This window comes from Psittacula echo, assembly GCF_963264785.1.
Source record: "Psittacula echo genome assembly, chromosome: 9".
In the NCBI taxonomy this organism is placed as follows: domain Eukaryota; kingdom Metazoa; phylum Chordata; class Aves; order Psittaciformes; family Psittacidae; genus Psittacula; species Psittacula echo.
Window position 1 is genome coordinate 14,412,771 of NC_137745.1, and position 21,336 is coordinate 14,434,106.

At 50.0% G+C, this 21,336-nt stretch overlaps 1 protein-coding gene across 1 annotated transcript; it reads left to right on the forward strand.

The window, feature by feature from the left end:
- Window positions 1-8,282: 8,282 nt before the first annotated feature.
- Window positions 8,283-14,361, forward strand: DNASE1L3 (deoxyribonuclease 1L3; the record flags this gene model as incomplete). Its single annotated transcript, XM_080625487.1, has 8 exons — window positions 8,283-8,414; window positions 10,028-10,116; window positions 10,721-10,813; window positions 11,099-11,211; window positions 11,717-11,829; window positions 12,641-12,798; window positions 13,322-13,418; window positions 13,645-14,361. 8 exons carry the CDS (start codon window positions 8,283-8,285, stop codon window positions 13,771-13,773), a joined length of 924 nt encoding a protein of 307 aa, XP_080481613.1. The 3' UTR covers window positions 13,774-14,361.
- Window positions 14,362-21,336: the final 6,975 nt, after the last annotated feature.

Genomic DNA, 21,336 nt, shown 5'->3' on the forward strand with positions numbered 1-21,336 from the left:
GGGGGGATGTGGAGGGGATACAACGGGGTGCAAGGGGTTGAAATAGGGGTGTAAGGGGCAGGTGCAATATGGCTGCAGTGAGGGGGCAAGGGAGGACGGAATGTGGCTTCCAGAAGGAAATAATTAGGGGTATAAGAGGGGTGGAAGTGGGGATGCAGTGAAGCTGTAACGGGAGAAGTGGTGGGAGTTCAATGGGGGTGCAAGGTGGGGATGCAATAGAGCCACAGTGGGGGGCCAAGGGGGATAGAACGGTGGGAGGGCATGGTGTGGCTTCTGTGAGGGTAGAAGGGGGTACCAGAAGGCTGGAAGGGGAGCTGCAATGGGATGTAAAGTGGGGATGCATTGCAAAGATGGCTACAATGGGGAGATATAATGGGACTTCAATGGAGGTGCAAGGAGGGACGCGATGGAGCTGCAATAGGGATGGTATAATGGAGCTTCCGTAGGGGTACAAGAAGGGGGTACAACAGATGGAAGGGGGGATACAGCAGAGCAGCAACAGGGAGATGTGATGGGACTTCAGTGGGGGTGCAAGAGAGGGTGCAATTGGGCTGCAGCAGGGGTGCAAGACTGATGTAACAGGGGTGTGATCGTGGGACGTAATAGGGTTTCCACAGGGTTGCAAGTGGCACTTGCAATTTGGTGTACAAAGGGGATGCAACAGGAGGGCAGGTGGGATGCAAAGAGGCTGCAAGAGGGCTTTAATGGAGTGCAAAGGGAATGTGAAGGGGATACAACAGAATGGGAGGGAGCTGCAATGATGCTGCAACATGAATACAAGGGGGATACAACAAGGGTGCAAGAGGAAATGCAAGGCAGATGTATAGGGATGAAGTGAGATGCTTAGGGAATGCACTACCACTCCAATTGGGGGTGCAAGAGGAAATGCAACATGGCTGCAACAGGGATGCGGTGCAGCAGTCCAAGAGGCAATGCAACAGAGAGTGCAAGGGGAGACATGACAGGGGACAAGGGGTTACAGTGGGGAATGCAATGCAGCTGAAACAGGGATACAACATGGATGCAAGGGGTATGCAAAGGAGACACAGCAGGGATACAAGGAGGATGCAATGAGGCTATGGAATTTGCACAACGGAGTTGCCATGGGGATGCAATAGGGATAAAAAAGGGAATGCAATATGGCTGCAAAGGGTTACAACAAGGAGATGCAAGGGTAGATACAACAGGGTTTACAAGGATGTTAAGGGGAATGCAGTACAACTGCCACAGAGATACAAAGGGGAATTGAGCTCTACACCCCACACAGAGAGTGCACAGCCCGCTCGCAGGAGGCCTGCGAGCAAGCCTGGGGGGCAGGGGACATCTCCTCCTTCCCCAGATCCTGGCACAGGGTTGCAATCAGGGAGCACAGAGCTCTGCCATGTTTCCTATGGAAAGGACACAAAGGCTGAAAGTTGAAATCAGAGCATCCCACTGATACTTTTACACCTGAAAGAGGATTTTTAAGCCTGCCACTTCGGTTGCAAGCCTGTTACCTGCCCTCTCTTCTGAACAGATAACACCGTTTGCTCTCAAGAGCCGTATTTCAACCTGCATTTAAAATCTGCTTTGGTTTTTCTTACAACTGCTGTCCAAATCCTTCTGCTATGAGCCAATTTACCTTCATCCCCCTTGGGTCGCATATCAGGTTGGTATGCACCTTTAAGATATGCTCAGAAACATAAGAAAACTTAATTAAATTGGAAATGAGATCAGCTCCTGACTAAATGCAAGCAAATTAGGTCAAACCTCACTGATGTGTACTTTGACAAAGGATGTCCCTTTGGACTGGCAGGCTGGGAAAGCCAAGAAAAGAACTGGCCTAAAGGGCTTTCCAGGTCAGAGTTTACTACAATAACCTAAAGCTTTTGATAACATGAGCTGTCAGAAGAAATGTATAATCAAAACTGAGGGGTTTATGTGGCCTGGTTTTTAGGAAGGCAAGGCACAGATTCATGCAGCTTTTTTAGGGTTTTGTTTGAAGAGCTTCCCAGTCAAGCTAGGCTAAGCAAAAATGAGCTTCCACTAAGATGACCTAAGCAGACACAGAAGGTATTTCACAAGCCTTTAAACACAGGTTATTTGTTCAGCTTTCTCATGCTGATGACACCAAGCTGTGTGGTTCGGTTGATACGCCGGAGGGAAGGGATGCCATCCAGAGGGACCTCGACACACTTGTGAGGTGGGCTGATGCCAACCTGATGAAGTTTAACCATGCCAAGTGCAAGGTCCTACACCTGTGTCAGAGCAATCCCAGGCACAGCTACAGGTTGGGCAGAGAAGAGATTCAGAGCAGCCCTGCAGAGAAGGACTTGGGGGTGTTGGTCAATGAGAAAATGAACATGAGCCAGCTTCAGTGTGCGCTCGCAGCCCAGAAAGCCAACCATATCCTGGGCTGCATCAAGAGGAGCGTGACCAGCAGGTCGAAGGAGGTGATCCTGCCCCTCTGCTCTGCTCTTGTGAGACCTCACTTGGAGTATTGTGTGCAGTTCTGGTGTCCTCAACATCAAAAGGACATGGAACTGTTGGAACAAGTGCAGAGGAGGGCCACGAGGATGATCAGGGGACTGGAGCACCTCCCGTATGGAGACAGGCTGAGAAAGTTGGGGCTGTTCAGCCTGGAGAAGAGAAGGCTGCGTGGAGACCTCCTAGCAGCCTTCCAGTATCTGAAGGGGGCCTACAAGGATGCTGGAGAGGGACTCTTCATCAGGGACTGTAGTGACAGGACAAGGGGTAACGGGTTCAAACTTAAACAGGAGAAGTTTAGATTGGATCTAAGGAAGAAATTCTTTACTGTGAGGGTGGTGGGGCACTGGAATGGGTTGCCCAGGGAGGTTGTGAATGCTCCATCCTTGGTGGTGTTCAAGGCCAGGTTGGATGAGGCCTTGGGTGACATGGTTTAGTGTGAGGTGTCCCTGCCCATGGCAGGGGGGTTGAGCTAGATGATCTTAAGGTCCTTTCCAATCCTAACTATTCTATGATTTTATGATTCTATGCGCGACCCGAGGCTCCCGCAGGACACATGCAGAGCAGTGCTGACCCACGCCAGGGATGGATTACCCACTGTGTGGTTATTCCAGGCCACCTGGAGGGAAAACCCCTGGAAACAGTCATAGCAAATTATGGCTCTTAGAATAGCGAAGCTAAAGCAGGGGCTGCAGTGGTTTTATGTCAAAACATGGCATGAGTTTACTGGGGAACCCACTCTTGTAATCTCAGCCATAGGGAAGAGTCATCAAGTGTCTCCTTTGGTGGTGATAGGAAAAGGAGGGATCTTCAAAGCTCTCCTGCGTCAACTACAGCAAGGGCAAGGCCACAGATTCAACAGGTCATGAGTGCAGTGAGTCTGTTGGCAGCACCATGATGACATTGCTGGTCAGGGACCAAGGCTGCTCCTCCATTCCAGCACAGCAGAGGGGACCCTGGGCTTTATTGGTGGTACAGGGGCTGTGGGGGAGTGCAGGGAACGGCTGGGCTCCTTGTTCCCATTGAGAGCAGATGAGCCCCGGGCTGGAGGGGAAGCCCCAGCAGCTCTCTGGGCGCTCCCTTGAGGACTCTGCAAAACCATGTTTGGGGTGGCTGCAGCATGGCAAGCTCAAATTAAGAGCCAGCCTCTGCAATGACCTGCTCCGTGCATTTTGTTTCTCCTCTCAGCCCACAGACACCACTCATCACAGCTGCAGCCCTGGCAAGGACCGAGTCACCCCATGTCACCCCCCTGAGGCTGCCAACCTTCTGAAGCCAGCACCAGCTAGCCGACCCTCAGTCCTAATGCCAGGATTCCTCATTCCTAATGCCAGCGTCAGGAGCCAGGCTTTGCACTGGCATGGGAGCACAGCTTTGATGCTGTGAGCAGGGCAGAGGATGACTTATGATCCAGTTAGAATCAAAATGCCTTTCTGAATCAGAGTAGCCATGGGAGAAGATATGAAAAATAATCAGGATGAGCTGTCCTATTGACCCCAGAAATGAGGCACATAAACTGTCTTGTTTTCCATGGGAAGGTGGAAGCTCTGCTTGGATTCAGGCCAGGGTAGCTGTGGAGAACGAGAAGCTCCTCACGAAACTAAGCAGCAGCATTGCTCCACCAGATGAAAGGCTTCCATGTTATTTTCCACTGCTAGGTGATGAATCCCTGGGGAGCACAGCGGGATTGTTTGCAACCTTAACAAGTGACAGCACACTGCTTTGGCAAAGTGAATCAGCTTTCCAGGGTGACTCGTCCCCATCTATTTCCTCTCATGCAGTGGTGGCACGGTAGTACGATGCCATGAGCAAATCCCATGGGAAAGCAGTGGGGCAGGTGGGTGCCCCCCAAACCCAGCACGGCCCCACAGCTCACTCATGGGACCTGCTGATGAGGAACACCTCGCCTTGCCCTGAGCAAAGGAAAGCTTTGCTGACGTACAGCTGCCAAAATCCACCCCCCAGGGCAGAGAGAAGCTCTCAGCTCACCCTGGTTTGCAAACCAGCTCTCAGTGAGCACAGGGGTAGATAACCTCTGCAGGCAGGGCTCCAGGCAGCTGCCCGTCACTCTTGAGCAGCTCCATTGCACAACCTGGGACGAACGCATATACAAATGCTCCTGGGTTTCAAAACGTTATGAAGCGAGACCTGCCTGCCTGCGAACAGCTTTAAATAATACCTTCTTAAAGTTAATGCGTGTTACACACATTCTAATTAGATCTTTAGCTGCTAACAATAAGGGTGCACTCACTGTTAGAAACCCCTCCTTCATCCGTGGCTGCAATATCTTTACGGAGGGATAACTTCAAAGCCCGCTCTAATTGCCATGCGTCACAGCATTTATTTCAGATTGCTGTGAGCTCTCCTACACCTCAGCTAAGTGGCCTGCTTCAAGAAACTGGAAACACAATGAGGCATTTTTCCATGAACTGCTTTAGCTGGCAGGCTTTCACCCCTGACATCCACTACTTGAGCAATCCTGACATATTAACTTGAATGAGAAATCCCTATCAGAGTCCTGTATCAGCAAAGGAGTTATGCTCTGACAGTAACTTAGTATTCCAGAATTATAAACAGAGGATGAAGTATCAAAGATGCTGTTATTGATTCAGAACATACCATAGATCTTTCACACCACGTATTTTAACCCTCAATTATACTGAATTTCCAGGGGGGCAGGCCACTTATCACCATCGGACTGACACCAAAGCCACTTCCCAAATGACCAGATTCGGTCTGCAGCCCAAAGGCGAACTTCAGGACAACGTGGTCCTAGTGCTTTGCTACTCATTAACTTGAAATTCCAGGAGACTGCCATGAAATGCTCAGCCTGATGGTTGTGATAAGGTTGTGATAAGCCCAAAGGTCATTTAATTTGCCCAAAGGAACCTACTTTTATGGTGATGTTTGTGACTTTGGGGCTGGCTCCTCCCGCTTCTCCCACAGACCTCGCCTCACCACAGCGGGTGTTGACAGAGCTGCGATTTAGGTAGAAACAATAAAAATTAAGGAACACCCAACACAAAGCCCGGCACATGGGAAGGGAAGCACATGGGTCCCTCCTCCAGCAAACAGAGCTGTGGTGGGAGCTGGAGAGCACCAGCCTGGGGGTGCTGGTCCCCACACCCCAACACCACCCTGTGCCCATGCTCCCCTCTGGGGGGACAGGCATATGGGGATGCTGACCGGGGCAGCAGGGACATGCTGACAAGCTGGGGGTCAGACAGGGAGGAGCAGCCTCTGTGCCCTTTGCAGAAGGGGCACAGCAGCACTGGTGTCCCCAGCAGCACTGAACCCCCTCCAGCACACAGACACCACACTTGGCACACAGGGGACAAAATAAAGCTTCAGTGTTATTTCCGGGCACTGAGCAGAGCCCTAGGTCACCTCGTGCCCTGCAGGTCTCACCCCACGGAGTGCCCCATGAGTCACAGTGCCCTGCAAGCCCAGGACAGGCTTCCTGCGCAGAGCAGAAGGGGATGTGGGCTCGCTCAGTGTCTCCCAGAGAGGCGCAGGAAACGTCAGAAATCCTCAGCCCATCCCTGCCAGCACAAACAAAGCTGCGGGTGCCCCATGAGGCAGCCAGGGCTGCGGCCAAAAGGAAGTGACTGCGCCAGGGGGGAGAGGAGGAACCCCTCATCGATGCCAGGCCACCGCACCCTGCTATCGCACGGGGACCCCGAGTGAGCAGATGATATGGGGACACATCTCACCCATCCATCCGCCAGCACCTACTTGAGAGCAGAAAGGAGACAGAGGGCTGAATCACTGCTCCAGTTACAGCCCCAGCACAGGCTATCAGCAAAGCTTCACTGAAACACCCTGAGGAGGGGCAGGCAAGGCTTGAGCAGCTTGAACAGCTCTAAGCTCTTGCCCAACCTGCCTTTGGCATTACCTGCAGCCTCATCACTTGCCCCTTCTTTCCTGGGAGCAGGGAGAGGCTGAGAAGGAGCTTTATTAGGGAACTTCCCACAGGTGCTGCTCAGCTGGAGGTGATGTTCCTCACTCAGCATCATTCAGAATAGGGGTGAAAACCCAACCCAGGCTGATTTCATCAGCAGCTTCATTTGTCTTGTGCAAGACCAGGATAGCCCTGAACGGGCAGGGTTCATAAGCTGGCATCAAGTGGCTTTTATGGTGTGATAGGGAGCAAAGAGCATATGCAGGGAAAATGCAATAAGCAGAGAGATAAAACAGTGCAGAAAGGAGTATGAGCTCCCCATGTCACTGCAGAGGGTGGCTCTGCCTGTCTGCTGATAACACCCGGGGTGTAGGGGAAGGCTGTTAAGTGAGTCCTGGGGACAAACAAGGCATCATCAAGGCACAGTTCAGGGTCAAAGTCCTCATAGGCACTACAAAAAATTCTTCTTGGTGCCTGGGTAGCCAAAGAAGTCTGGGTTTGGGGAGAGCTCTGGGTTTTGATGGCTCTGACCCCAAGACTGCAGCCACTGTTGCAAACCGTTGGCTCACGCTGTGCTTTTAGTGAGGTCAAGCCAGAGATTTACAACCCCTGAAGCTGTTGCTTTCCCTTCTTCTTTATTAGTTTCCTCCAGAGCCTGTCCTGCCCGAAGCTGGCTCATTAGAGACCCAGCGGAGAGAAGGCATGGCGCAGCCCCTGTGATTTGGGAGGGTCACAAGTCTGCTCCCAAGCTGCTGTGTTCATTAGGAAGCAGGAGAGCAGCAGTGCAGCTCCCGGTGCAGGTAGGGCAGTGGGGTGCAAGTGGGCTGCAGGGCTGGTCTCAGGAAAAGGAGGGAGGATGTGAAGGAACCTGTAAGCACAAGGAATAAAATCCAAGATACTTGAAGACGCTGCTTAGCCTGACTTCTTGTTACACCTCCTGTCATTATAGACCTCCTGTTGACAAATGCATCTCCAGGCACACAGCGGAGGAGTAAGGGAGGTCAGGGGAATGGTTTTCCTGCAAAAGCCACCCAATGTGACAAACCCATCCCAGCTGCAGCATCCTCACTTGAGTGTCATCTTGGCCAAATTCATGTGCCCCCCTCCACCACACAGCACGGGCCAGACCCACATGCACACACCTTGGGTCACCACCCCAGCACTGGAAGTGTCATGTACCTTCCTATGGCTGCACTGCAACTGAGCCATAGGGCCCCATTAGCTGTGGGCACATGGATGTGGGTGGCCCACAGCAGGGTACATCACGGCTCTGGGTGTAGGTGGAAGCCAGTAAAAGCGAGTGGCCTGGGGTGATGGACGGTTCATTGCTTTCTCACAGCGTGACTTTCCAACCACAGCAAAAGCAGAACAAAACATGGACATGGTCAAAACCACTGCATTCAGGGTGTCCCATCACCATCACCTCTCACTGGGACTCCTGGTGCCCACCACTGGTGCCCTCCAGAAACCCCCCTCTTCCCACTGCTGCTTCCCGGATCCTTTCACCATACACCCCATCCATTTCCTGGTCTTGACCTCTCTCCTGGGTGGCCCAGGGAGCCTGGTCCTGGCCCAACACTGCCCATGGTGGTGCTGGCTGGTGTTCAGGCACAGCAGCCGTCTCTGTGGGGATGAATGCTGGAGTCTGGTGGAGCAGTTGCTTCTCCAGCATCAGGACATTGGCTTGAGAGCTGGTTTTCCCCCTGGCAGATGTTCAAAGCCTCCATGCTGCTTTGCACAGGGAGATGGAAGTGAGGGAAAGGAGGAAATGGTAATTCCTGTTCATGTTGGTGATAGACACAGCTGACTGCTCAGTTTGATCTCCCAACTGGCCACAAAGGGACGGATGCACAAACACACGCATAGATATTTATAGGCACACTCACAGCAGCTCATTTTGTCCAAGTCCCTGAAGATGTTGCTCTTCATCTTGCTTTGGCTCTTCAGTTTCAACCCATCTCTGAGCCTAAGAATCTGCTCCTTCAATGTGAGGTCTTTCGGAGAAACTAAAATAGCCAGACCTGAAGTTGTGGATGCCGTGGTAAAGGTACGTTCATTGCCTAGATGAGACAGGCACTGAGTTTTCTGAGGATTTCTTAGCTGCATAATCTTGCAGCTTATCTTATCTTTTCACAGTTGAATTTCAGGTTAAAATTGAGTGAATAATTTAAATAACTTCATTCTCTTAAACTAAAAATCAGCCTGTGTTTGAGTAGGATGTTTACTGCTATTATAGCCTGCATGGGAATAGAACAGAAAAAACATCTGCTGTTTGCTTTGGAAATGGAGTTAGGAAAGAAGCTAAACCTCTGTGTGCAGGAAAAATAATTTTGACTTTGAATGCGCAGAGCTTTGGTTTGTGATACGTTATTGACCTTGCTTATGTGCTGGTTATTCTTCAGTATTCTTGTCTAATTCAACACATACTCTCAGGACAGCAGAGAGAATCGTATTAGAGTGAAAAGCCTGACTGCTGATTTACGTGAGCAAACCCTCACCATCAAGCTCCCTCTGCAGCAGCTGAAGATAACTCAGCTTTTTAAAAGAACCTTGTTTTGGACTTACAGCTTTTGCAAGTGCCCTCCCAGATGCCACAATAAGAGAGGAGGTGGTGTTCAGTGTGAGAGGGATGGGTGCAAATGTCAAAAGGCAGCGATGAGGAATGACACCATTTAGGTTTTAATCCTTTCATTGCAAACTTCTGGAGAAGAGGGGTTTCCATATCTGGACCGTTCTTATACCGTCAGCACTATGGGCAATGTACTGATTTCTGCATGTTTCAGGGGACAAAAAAGGGCTTTTTTTCCCATGAAATCACTCACAACAAAGCCATGGGCAGAAGGAAGCCCTGGGGCGTGCTGTGCTGCAGGGTGAGCTGGGCTTTCCCATGGGGATCCTGGTGCTGGCCATGGGGCTGGGGCAGCCCCCTAGCACCCTGCAGCTTCTCTGCTGCAGACCACAGCATTTCAAACCTGGGGTTGCTTTGGGCTCTATGGGCTGTTTCAAAGGGGCTGCCACAGAAGCAGGGACAGTGAATGCTGACAGCACACGCAGCTTTTGGATGGCACATGTAGCTGTAGGACCCTCGGGGTGCTTACACAAGAAAAAGGATGGAACCCCACTGCAGTGGGTTGATAACGGACCCTATCCGGCTCCCCTCAAAGCCCCTCAAAAGCTTCTGCCACATCCATCTGGGCACCAAGGGAGTTGGGGTGTTTGTGAGCAGGACAGATCTGAAGCAGAGAAGGAAACCAGTGTGGCGAGGGGCAAGGAGGAGAGAAAAGCGTGAGCAACCATAGGTGAGGGCAGGGGTGCCAGGGCAGCACCCTAGCAGTGCTGGGGTTAAAGCAGGCTAGCAGCAGCAGCTCTCACTGCCCCTTCCCCTCCACACTTCCTCCTCAAGGGCAGGGGCAGAAGTTCTTCAACAAACCCGAAACCGCTCTGCTCCCGAGTTCCCTCTCCCAGCTCCAGTGAGGATGTGAGGCAGCTCTGAAAGCAGAAGGACTCTGCTCAGGCCACTGCCACCCTCCCACAGCCCCGGGCTTGGAGCTGCTTCTTCCACAAAGGACTTCCCCGCACCAGTAACCACTTCTGTCCAACCTGTTTCTAATCCTCCACAACCCACCATGTACAAACTGCTTTTGCTCCTTCGCCTTGCAGATCATTTCTCGCTGTGACATCATGTTGCTGATGGAAATAAAGGAGAACAAGAACCGGGTTTGTCCTCTCCTGGTGGAGAAGCTCACCAGGTACGGTGGCCACGGGCAAGTAGGCAGACGTCGGGAAAGAAGCTTGGCAAGAGCCTGTGCTCTGCTCAGTGCTGCCTTATGGGGGTGAAAGCTCAGGGTCTGGGCTTTGTCCCAGACGTCAAGGAAAGGACAAGGCTCTGGCAGCCCTGCAGAAGGCCAGGAGCAAAGTCAGCTCCAAACTGCTCTAGGACACATATTTTTAAATCGAAATAACTTAGATTCAATCTGTTAAAGGAAAGCTCAAAGGAAAAACAGAGCTTCCCACTGCGCTGCACCAGGGCAGCTGCCTGTCTGCAGCATTGGGAAGTGCTGTAGATTGGGAATTGCCTGCCTGGACTGGCAGCCCAGAGGAATGAGCAGCATATGCCTGGCTGGATGTGAGACCCAGCTGAAAGAGAGGTAGAGCAGCAACAAGCAGGAAGGTAGAGTGAAAGAGCCAGCGGTGGAGCACAGATCCAGACCGCAGGTCCTGAGAAGGGTTTATTGCCTTTACAACCCACCTCTGAGGTCAGGCAGGCAACATCCCATACACTTGGACAAAACTATCTCCTCCTATCCCCTCATGAATGCAGAAATAAACTCAGGAACACCACTTTCTTTCCAGAGAGCTGAAGGGGCCAAAGGAGGAATACCGCTGTGTGGTCAGCGAGAGGCTGGGAAGGAAGAGCTACAAGGAGCAGTATGCCTTCATCTACCGGTGAGCAAGCTCCCCTTGACAACAAGCCAGCCCCTTACCCTGCCCTGCCTGGTCACAGCCCTGTAGGGATGGGCTGGACATGGTGGTGGCTTTGCTTTAAGGGACCTGGAGAGGTGCAGGCTGTGCAGGAGAGATGGGCTGTGCCTGGCCATGGGATGGTCCCAAGCAGAGCCACCAGTGTGACTGTATCCATCACAGACCATGGCTTAGAGCACAGAGTCAGAGTTAGACATGTCCCAGCAAGCCATGAGCATGACATCCCCTATCCTGTTTATTCTGCTACAGGCAACACCTGGTATCAGTGAAACAAACCTACCAGTACCCAGACACCCAGCCTGGGGATGAGGATGCCTTCTCCAGAGAGCCCTTCACCATCTGGTTCCACTCTCCAAAAACTGGTGAGACCTTTAAGAAATAAATCATTCTCCCACTGGCAAGTCTTATGGAGCAAAATAACCCCTTATGGAGAGGGGCCACATCCTGACCCCATGCTGTTTTTCCTTGCACAAGCAGCATTTTGCCTTCAGGGCTGCTGCCTCCAGCATCATCAACAGCTTAGTGCATGCTGCAGCCCCAGGAAAGCCTCCTCTGCTGCCACGGGCAGTGATTTGGTGGATGTGTTCCACGCCACTGGCACAGCCATGGGAGCAGCTATTGCCATGGGTGTCGGAGCAGGGTTTGCCTTGCTCTGACACAGCACCTCACTGCATCACAGCTCAGCCTCACTGGGTAGCTGGTGGGGAGCACTATGCAATTACAAAGCAATGGCCTCTGATCCACAGCCAGAACAGCAGCTTTTTCTTCTTCAGACAAACCTTGCTTCCAACTCAGTCTCTGTTTCTTTGTGATTCATTGTGTGTTTAACCAGTATGCTTTTTCCTGTTCTTTTGCTTTGTTTTTAAGCTGTCAAAGAATTTGCTATAATCCCTCTACACACCACACCAGAGACAGCAGTACGGGAGATTGATGAACTCTATGATGTGTACTTAGATGTAAAACAGCGCTGGAAAATTGAGGTTAGGTGCCACATCCACATTACTAACAGCAGTTTTGGTACTGACTCACCTGGCATGCTATTCACTACTCACAGCCTGGTAACCTTAAAACGGTTGACAACAAGCCCCAGATTTTGAGTTTCTCTTTAACGCATTTTCATTGAGTTCACCACATTTTAATAAGTAAACTTGATCTCACAATAAAACTGTTGTTTCATCACCATGCTTGGTGGTGTGCCCAGCAGAAAGAAGGATCATAGAATCACAGAATGGTTTGGGTTGGAAGGGACCTAAAGGCTTATCCAGTTCCAACCCCATGCAAGGGCAGGGACACCTTCCACTGGACCAGGTTGCTCCAAGCACCGTCCAACCTGGCCTTGAACACTGCCAGGGATGAGGCAGCCACAGCTTCTCTGGGTAACCTGTGCCAGCGCCTCAGCACCCTCATAAGGAGGAACTGCCTAATGTCTAATCTAAATCTACCCTCTTTTCATTCACCCTTGTCCTATCACTACAGGCCTTTGTTCAAAGCCCCTCTCCAGATTTCTTGTCAGCCCGTTTAGGCACTGGAGCTGCTCTAAAGTCTCTCCAGAGCCTTCTCTTCCCCAGGCTGAACAACCCCAGCTCCCTCAGTCTGTCTTCACAGGAGAGGTGCTCCAGCCCCCTGAGCATCTCCATTGCCTTATTTAGACTTGCCCCAGTACACCCAATGAGTGCTTGCTATTCAAGCTGCGATGGCTACTGAGAGCATCCATTGACCCTAAAAGTCCTTGCTGTCTTCTTTTGAAAAGCTGTCCTCATGATTACCTTTTAAACCCCTCCTACCTTCCAGAACTTCATCTTCATGGGGGACTTTAATGCTGGATGTAGCTACGTTCCCCAAAAGCACTGGAAGAACATTCGGCTGAGGACTGACTCTGAATTCATCTGGCTAATCGGTGATAAAAATGACACAACAGTGAAGAGAAGCACAAGCTGCCCATATGACAGGTAAAGTGTTCATCACCAAATCATTCACTGTGACTCCCTGAGGAAAAAATATATCAAAAGGTATCAATGACTGTCAGATAAAGCAAATATGCATGAGGCCTTCAAAGACAGAACAGTGTCCAGGGAGAAATAAGGTCTGAAACAAGGTCTGGATACTTCTAGTCAGGAGCACAAAGCACTTTCCAGGCTTGTTGTCATGCAGCTTTGCAGAAAGTGCAGCTTTGCAGAAAGTACAGCTTTGAACTCTGCAGGACTGTTAGGGAGGGTTCAGATAGAAGTAATGTAACGCTGGCTTCCAAGGCCAACACACACCAAGACATTTAGGTGCCTCACTGTCAAGGACAGCAATGAACCAAACTGAGCAAAAGCAGGTGCTGGTATCTCTGAGTACCTGGTCCGTTGGTAAGGACAAACCATAGATAGCTGTGATTGCATCAAGGCCACCCCTCTGGCCACCAGCTCAGTGCTGCATGCCGCTGGTTGGGCAACCCATAATAGCACCCCATTCCCTTGTTCCTTGCAGGATCGTGGTCAGGGGGCAGAAGCTTGTCCATGCCATCATGCCACAGTCTGTCAAAATCTTTGATTTCCAGAAGGACTTCCAGATGACCGAGGAGCAGGTAGGCACAGCATAGCCTCTGCAGCTGTGGGACAAGGACTAACACAGTACAAAGCCAATAGTATCCAGGCAGTTTTGAACATGGCCCTGGCCATAAAGCCATTGCATCCTCCCAAAGTGATGCAGTGCTCATATTGCACCTCCCCACCCCGTGGTGAAACCCTCTGGGGCAGTGTTTGGAAAGAGTGTATCTGCCTCCCAAACCCCCCTGTGCTCTTGTCTTGCAGGCACTGGGGGTGAGCGACCACTTCCCAGTAGAGTTTGAGTTGAAAGCAAAAGGTGGCTTCTTCAACTGGCTGAAATCAAAGTTTACAAAGAAGAGGAGACCGAGAAACAGCCGCCGCTCGAGCTCGTGAGCGTGCTGAGTCCTCTCAAGTGACGTGGAAATACACAGATGTCAACAGATCTTGCTGAAGACTAATGTAGATAAACCCACAGCAAGTGCAATAGTTAGTGGAAAGGAACCAAATAGTTGAAGTTCAAATATTTTGGGTAAGAAGGGAAATTAAACCTTCAGGTTATTTTCCTAATCGTGTGCAAAACCAGATCAGCTAGAAGCAGCATACTGTATGTACAGTACTGATCACAAATGTAAGGAGCAAAGGGAAAATACTTTGGTGTGCTTTGTCTGTGGCACCTGAAGGACAGGGATCTCCATGTGTTCACGTGGGCTCTGGAGCTCTGCCATTCCTCTCCAGGGGCAGAATGATAAAAAGGACCTTTCTGCATTGTGCATGTGTGTGCATCTGCTTCAGAGCTGCCACCAGTGGGACACAGGTCTGTGCCTGATGGTTTGCAATGTAAAATGTTGCTGATCTTGGAGCATTTGCTCGGTGTGGGTTTGAAGCTGCTCACAGCATCGAGGCTTCTGCACTAACTTAGCAAGGAGCAGCAAGAAGAGAGTGCTGCTGCTATCACCCCTGCTTGCCTGCTGCTGCCACCCTGCCTGCAAATCTCAGGTGAGAAGTCCTGTGGATCCCGGGTGACAGCACTGCTACAGAACATCATAAAACTTACATTAAAATCTGATTTCAGCATCATCATGTGCACGTGAATTGCATTTCCCCTTCCCAACCCCCCCAAACCTCCATGGCAGCCTGAAGTTGTCTGATGAACCAGCCTCTAATGATGATTATTTAACATAGTGCTGCAGCAATCTGTTTTCTCAGCTCAGCCCACAGGCTGGAGTTAGTGCAAAGCAAACCCTGCCATACAGAGGGCATCTGAAAAGTGGGAATGATCCAACTGTTAGTAGAGGCATATACTCATTTCTTCATCAGCACCACCCAGTTTGCCTGCTGATGGGGCAGGAAGGGCTAGCGAATGAGCTGGGCTTTTAGGGGAGGAAAGCAGCTTAGCCTTTGCGAAACTCACTGTCTGGGGAGAAAGAATTTAGGGAAGAAACTAAATTGAGAGGAGATTATCCCGAGGGGGCTGGGGAGTGTGTGCAAGGCAGACAAGAAATCCTTCAACTTTCAGTAGCAATTAATCTTGAAATGACACAGCATTACATAAGCTCCCCCAGTTATACTCCAGTCAAAGCAAAAGGAAAGAGTCTGATTTAGAACAAATATTTACATTGGGATTTTTATAGGAATGCCATTGTCCGGCTGACAGCAGCGATGGTTCATGTGAAGGCTGAAATCAGTCTAAGCCTCTGGCCTCATGTCTTAGTTGCACATAAATCCCTATTCTTTCTTGGCTTGCAGAAAGGAGCAGTGCACAAAGGAATAAATCACACTCTATAGATATTCCTCTGTTTACTCCATGCATTCGCTAGACAATAGTGTAATTACATCCCAAAATGTTTAATGGTCCATGTTGTCTCTAGATTTTCCCCACCCGGGGATCATTACCCAGCTGTCCCTACTGCAAAGGGGTTTCTAAGTTGCAGGAGCCTCGATGTATTCTGCAGCCAGATCAAAGTTTGTCTTTCAATGAATGAGGTTTCTTGAGCTTTATTTATTGTCAAACAGAAGTTTTACACTGGGAATCTGAAATGGCCTGGAGAAACTTTGTCTCACACAAGCCAGGTTTCAGATCATGGCTGGGAGAGAAACAGAGGGGCTCTTCAGAAGCTGAAAACTCTGTTTCCTCCACAGCAGCCCTGGCCAGGTGAGAACACAGAGCAGATAGGGTTCAACTGAACAAAAAGTGCTAAGATCCCCCAATCCATCAGGTTTGGGTCCTTGGGAAGCCCTTCTCCAATGCATGATGCTGACGGCATCCTCAATTCCCATGCCACAAGACCCCATCCTAGCTCCACAGGAGGTCCCTGCTGCCCTGCACTGGGACAGAGCCAGGGCTGCCTCTCACCCTGCAGAAACCCACACAATATGGGTTTTGCTGTCCTGGGGGAGCAAGTCCCTTGGCAGAGAAGCCCCCAGGAACCCAGAGCAGCAGCCTGCAGCAGGACGGCCATTTCCCCATAGCCTCAGTCACCTCACTGGCTAGGTTTGTCCATCTGCACCTAGGACTCATCTGAACAGGGCTCGTGTCTTCCTCCTGGCCTTGACACTGCTCCCCACTGACCCTGGTGGGCTTTGACAGCTCTCTGCCTGTGTCACAGAATGAGAGACCCTTTGGCCCTGGGCAAGGCTCTGCATACCTCCCTTTGCCTCCTTTTAGGTACTGGCAGCAATGAGGCCACAGGAGAGCTGGTGTAAAACCCCACAGGGCCTCACCTGGCTTGTACATTTGGGCCTGTATATCCCAAACACAGAGCGATGAAGCACACACTGTGATTGAACATGCAACATTAGGGGAACATTAAATAAATTACATATAAACAATCATCAAACATGCTGGGATGTGCTGTTTAATGAGCTGCACAAAGGGTCAGGGGTCATTAGGACCAGGAACTGTCCCCCCTCTGTGTCACAGCAAATGCCCCTGGCTCTTAAGTCCTTTGGCACAGCACTTACCCCTGTGCAGCACAACCTCTCTTATTTGGTCTTGTATCCATGTTTGTTTTGCTTTCCTGAAAGTCTAACTGTATGAATAATACACACAAACGTGAGCAATTTAAGCTTCAACAAGCTCCAAAGCTCCCACTGCTTCCCTGCAATGAGGGTGACGGGCCAACAGCAGTAGGTACCAAAGCCACCACTGATGGGGTTTGGGCTGGGACATGTATGCACCCTGTGTCTGAACATACAGATGTACATGTGAACAGATGTGCAGCCACAGGCAGATATGCAGCCAGCAACTGAGCTGCATCCCCGAGAAACACCAGGTTGCACTACCACACAGCAGGGCCAACAGCACCAATAGCAATACCAAAGGCAGGAAAATCAAGAAGCCAGTGTGAGGCTACTGAAACCAGCAGTTGGTCCAAGCCTGGCTGTTTCATGCCTCCCTTGCATCTGGAGGGATGGTGGTGAGCAGCTCTGTGCCCCAGGCTGGACTTGGCCACTCATTGATACAGCATCCACTGCAGAAAAGGACCAAGAGTGGAGCAAGGGCTTCATGGGCAGCACTCACATGGCACCCATGGAGCTTGTTTCCAACTTCCATGTAGCACAGTGGTCCCTCCCTGGTGGGGCTTTTCTCTGCCAAGCAAGCCAAGGAGATAGGGAGCAGGTGAAGGCAGCAGTCATCTTCTTCCTGCCCTGATTCAGAAGGAAAACAGTTTGAAAAGTCACAGTATTTTTTCTCCACCTTTGGGCCATTAAAAGCATTTCCACACCCTCTGCCAGCCCCTTGCTCAGATTAGGTTTTTCCTGCAGGCTACCCCCTTGAGGAGCCATGCGTGCATTAAATATTATTAGGGCACCCTCTGGTGGCTCGCTATAAATCCCTGTATCCAAGGGCGTCCCCACAGCATTTAGCCCAGATGCCAAAGCCAGCAAACCCAGCTGTGGCAAAGAAACATGATTTCTTCATAGCTGGGAGCTCATAGACCTGCATTCCTGTGCGTGTCTCTGTACAGAGCTTTTCTATTCACTGTTGAGAGCTGGCCCGCAGCTGACCCCAAAGTGTCCCTAGTCTCACTGTGCCTGTAAATGAGTTTTACAACAAAAACCAGCACCTTTTTTTGGCTCCAAGCCTGTTTATTCGTTGCCCACAGTCATTTAACTAGGAAACACGTCGCAATGACCTTTACAAGACTGCCCTGCTTGTGGGCAGCAGCTCCCAGGACCAGGTGCCGGCAGGTTATGGGGCACATCCACTCAAGGGGACTCCTCGGTATCCCTCCTGCAACAGGCTGGTTCAGTCCCAATGCCACAGGCCCCCTTTTCTGGTGCTGGGGGGAACAGCAGCATGGATCAGGGGCTCTTTCTGCAACCCCTGGAGCCAGGTTTAGCCCATGTTCCTCTCTGTCATCCTGAGGGTTAAGCACCACCACCTCTCCACTATCACCTGGTACAGCACTATGAACGCACTTTCTATGCAGCCCAGTATTCTAGCTGGTGTGAAAACCAAGGTTAAATACTTCATGTGCCATTTTCAATATAGTGCCTCAGCTGCCAGCGTTTGCAGGGTATTTGCTGTTAGCTGGGAAACAGATTTATAGCAATTAATTTCCATTTTGGCTAAGGAGCCAGAAACCTTCCCTGGAAAGCTCTGCAAATGCTGGCATTTGAGACGTGGCTGCTTTCTGTGCATCTCAGCCAGGAGGAGGGCCTGACCCCAGCCATTTTCAATGAATCCAGATGCAAAATCCCCCCCAGAAAAAAAAAATACCTTAGCAGGACATCACTGTCAGAAAGAAAAACCCTCCCAGCAAAGGGCAGCTCCTCCACGGGGCTCAAAGGATTCAGAGGCTTCCAGCTAAGCATGGATGTAAATATTTGCAGTACCAAGGTCCTGGAGAAAGCAGTTCATCACAGGAAAGAGCTGTCAAACATACCTCTGGGTCCTGCTAAACCAGATTTTGCATATTAATTTCTTCTAAATCACATATATTACCCTTTCATTCATGCTATATAAAGAACACGCTTTAAATCACGGTCAAATTAATAGCGACACGAGCTATAAATCCAGCCTGATTTAGTGACACTGTTTTTTTAAGTGTGCAATATAAACTCACAACCATGAAAATTAACTCTGAAAGTCTGAGACATTCCAATAAGCCATTTAAAACCATTTCCCAGGAGGCCCTGGAGAAACAGCCCCACACAGGAGGGATTGCTGGCAGCGGGGCTGTTTTGATAACCTTCTGCAAGAGGGACCTGCTGAAAGGAACAATTGCTGCAGGCTGTGGAGTGCTGTAGCCCATCCTGCTGCTTCCTCTCCAGCTCAGATGGAGCCATGAAGACGTGGCACGTCACGGTGGGATGGGAATTTCTCTAAGTTACTGTAACAGAGGGACAGCATATAGTTTAAAATAGACATTTGCTTTCAGGAGTTGGGAAGTTTGATGCTGAAAGTGTGGGTACCAGGAGGGTTTGCTCTCAGCCCGCAGCAATACAGCTGGGTGCTTCAGCAGCATGTCCTGCAGCAAAACTTTACACACTCCTTTCTGCTACTGTGGATACAGATAGGGGATGTATAGAAAAAGAAAAAGAGAAATAAGATCCTCGAGGCCAGCTGGCACAGAGGACAGAATAAAAACCTGGGGATGCTGACAGCAGCTTTGCAAGACCCCATCCCCTGCATGCCAATGGGTCCAGAGCTGTCCCTGACCTGGCAGAGGCCAAACTGGGCAACCAGTTTGGTTTGGCCCATGGGAGAGAGCAGCACAGCCAGCTGTCATAGCAACAAATGCTTTGGAAAGAGTCTTTCTTCAAATGAATAAAAGTCACTGTGTAAAATGCATTGTGCCATTCCCTGAATTAGCAGTTTCATGCAGCTCCATCCCAGTTTCTGTCAAGTGATGTTTGTTTATATGTAACCACTTTGGACAGGCTTTTAACTGTGATTAATACATAGTCTGTTTCCTTTTTATTATTTTTAAGTAAGAAAGGTGCATTGTCTGGACTGCGAATACATCCCAGGGTAGGGTAAAAAATGCTGAAAATACAATTAAACCAGTTTAAACCACTACATTTAGAAGCTAAAACTGAGTAGAGAGAAAAACAGGTTCTGGATTGGAAACTTCACAATCTCACTTTCCACAGACAATTAGAGGGAAAACTAATTACAGGGTTTGTATAATCTGACCAAACCCAGAGTCCTGCTAAGCAACAGCCCCACAACCCACATTGCTAATACACCAGATAAACATCAGAACAGCTCAGTGCTTTCTGGTGGTTGAAGGGAGATCTATTCTGGACACACAAAGTACTCTGCAAAGCCCCAGGCCTGGCATGGATTGGAGACTTATTGCTGCAGTAACATCACAAGAAAAATTAAGTATAATGGTTTACCTTTTATATCTGCTTATACATATACATATATATTTAAAATAATTAACTAATTTGAAATAATTTAAAGTTCTAATAATTGGTTAAGATACATACCTTTAGTTTATTAAGATAATCCCTTATACTAAAACTGGAAAGGACAAGGAGGTTCCATCAGCTCCCATCTGCCCATGCAGCCCATGGGCAGCCTCATTGGTCACCATATGCCCAAGCTGCAATGAGTCCACCAGCACACGTGTCACAGGGAACATGATTTAGCCCATTAATAAAGCAAGGCGCTTGGTGCTACACCCCAAACAATACTATCCAAGGTTTTATTATAGCGCAAGAAGAATAATATACCAGGTGTCAAATGGCATGAGAGTTATTTACTGGCATGCAAACGTTGAAGTAGATGACAAGCTCCTGGCAGGCCCCGGATGGATCACCTCTGCCCTTGCCTGAGGCAAGCAGCTGAGCAGAAATAGCACCTGGTGCCTATTCAGGGAGCTGCACTTAATAAAACTTTATTTCAGAAAGGCTGAGGCTGCTTTGAAAAATGAACCCTGTGCTGCCAGGGTAATGCTGGGGCAAAGGACAGAGCTGGCAATGTTAAAAGCACGTGCTGCAGCCTGGGACCAGCTGACGTGCCCATGCCCAGGGTTTTCCCCCCAGGATGACGCACAGCCGGGCACTGCAGCCTTGCAGAAGGCAGCTTTGTGTGCAGCATGGACACCTACAGCAAACCAGGACCTTTACCACTGTTAGCTCCTGACAGAGCTGGGCCTGTAACAAGCTGCCTCCCCCAGCTAACACGAGATCTCTTGCATCTTCTGTATGAGGCATAGTAAAACAAAAGGCATCCATTCACATTTGTGCGTGGTGCAGAAAGCAAGGGCTGTGCTGTCAGCAGGTTTAAGTACACTGTGGGGCCATTAACCACCTCGCTTCTCCCCAGGAGCCCCCAAGGCACTGATTAGAAGTGGTGGATGCTCCTGATTGCATTTCTGTAATAGAGCTGCCCAACACAAAATGCAATTCTCAGTTCTGAGCAACACCCAAGTATACAAGATACTGCTGGCCAGTGACAGCCATCAGAAACAGATGAAAGCAAGAACTTCATTTTAACCAAACTGGCAGAAAAGAACACTTCCACAGCTAGAGCAAAAAAACCCCATGCCAGTCCTCCATGAATAATGAAGTGCACCTCATACCATTGCAAGTCTACCCAGCAAGAGGCATTGGGACACCAGTAACCAGGTACCGCAATACCCCAGCCCCAGAGCTGCCTGCTAAGGTGGGAACTGCAAATGAAAACCTTTGCCAAGGTGCCAAAGACCAAATGCGCAGCACAATTCCCCCCAAAATACCACTTTGTGCCCAACAGAAAGTCTTCAGCTGCCAGAGCTGGTGGAGTTGGCTGGACCTTGCTGCCAAAGAAGATCAATACAGCCATGCTGCACTAAAACCTCTTGTCATCAACACCGCCCTATGCTTGCTGCCCTTAGCAAGTCCATTTTTGTGGCCACGCTCAGTTGTCAGTGCCTAGGCAAGGCAGAATTGCTTGTTTGAAGCAGAGCCCAGCTTTTGCTGGAGGTAACCTCAGACAAGGTAACAATCAGGGCCCACCAG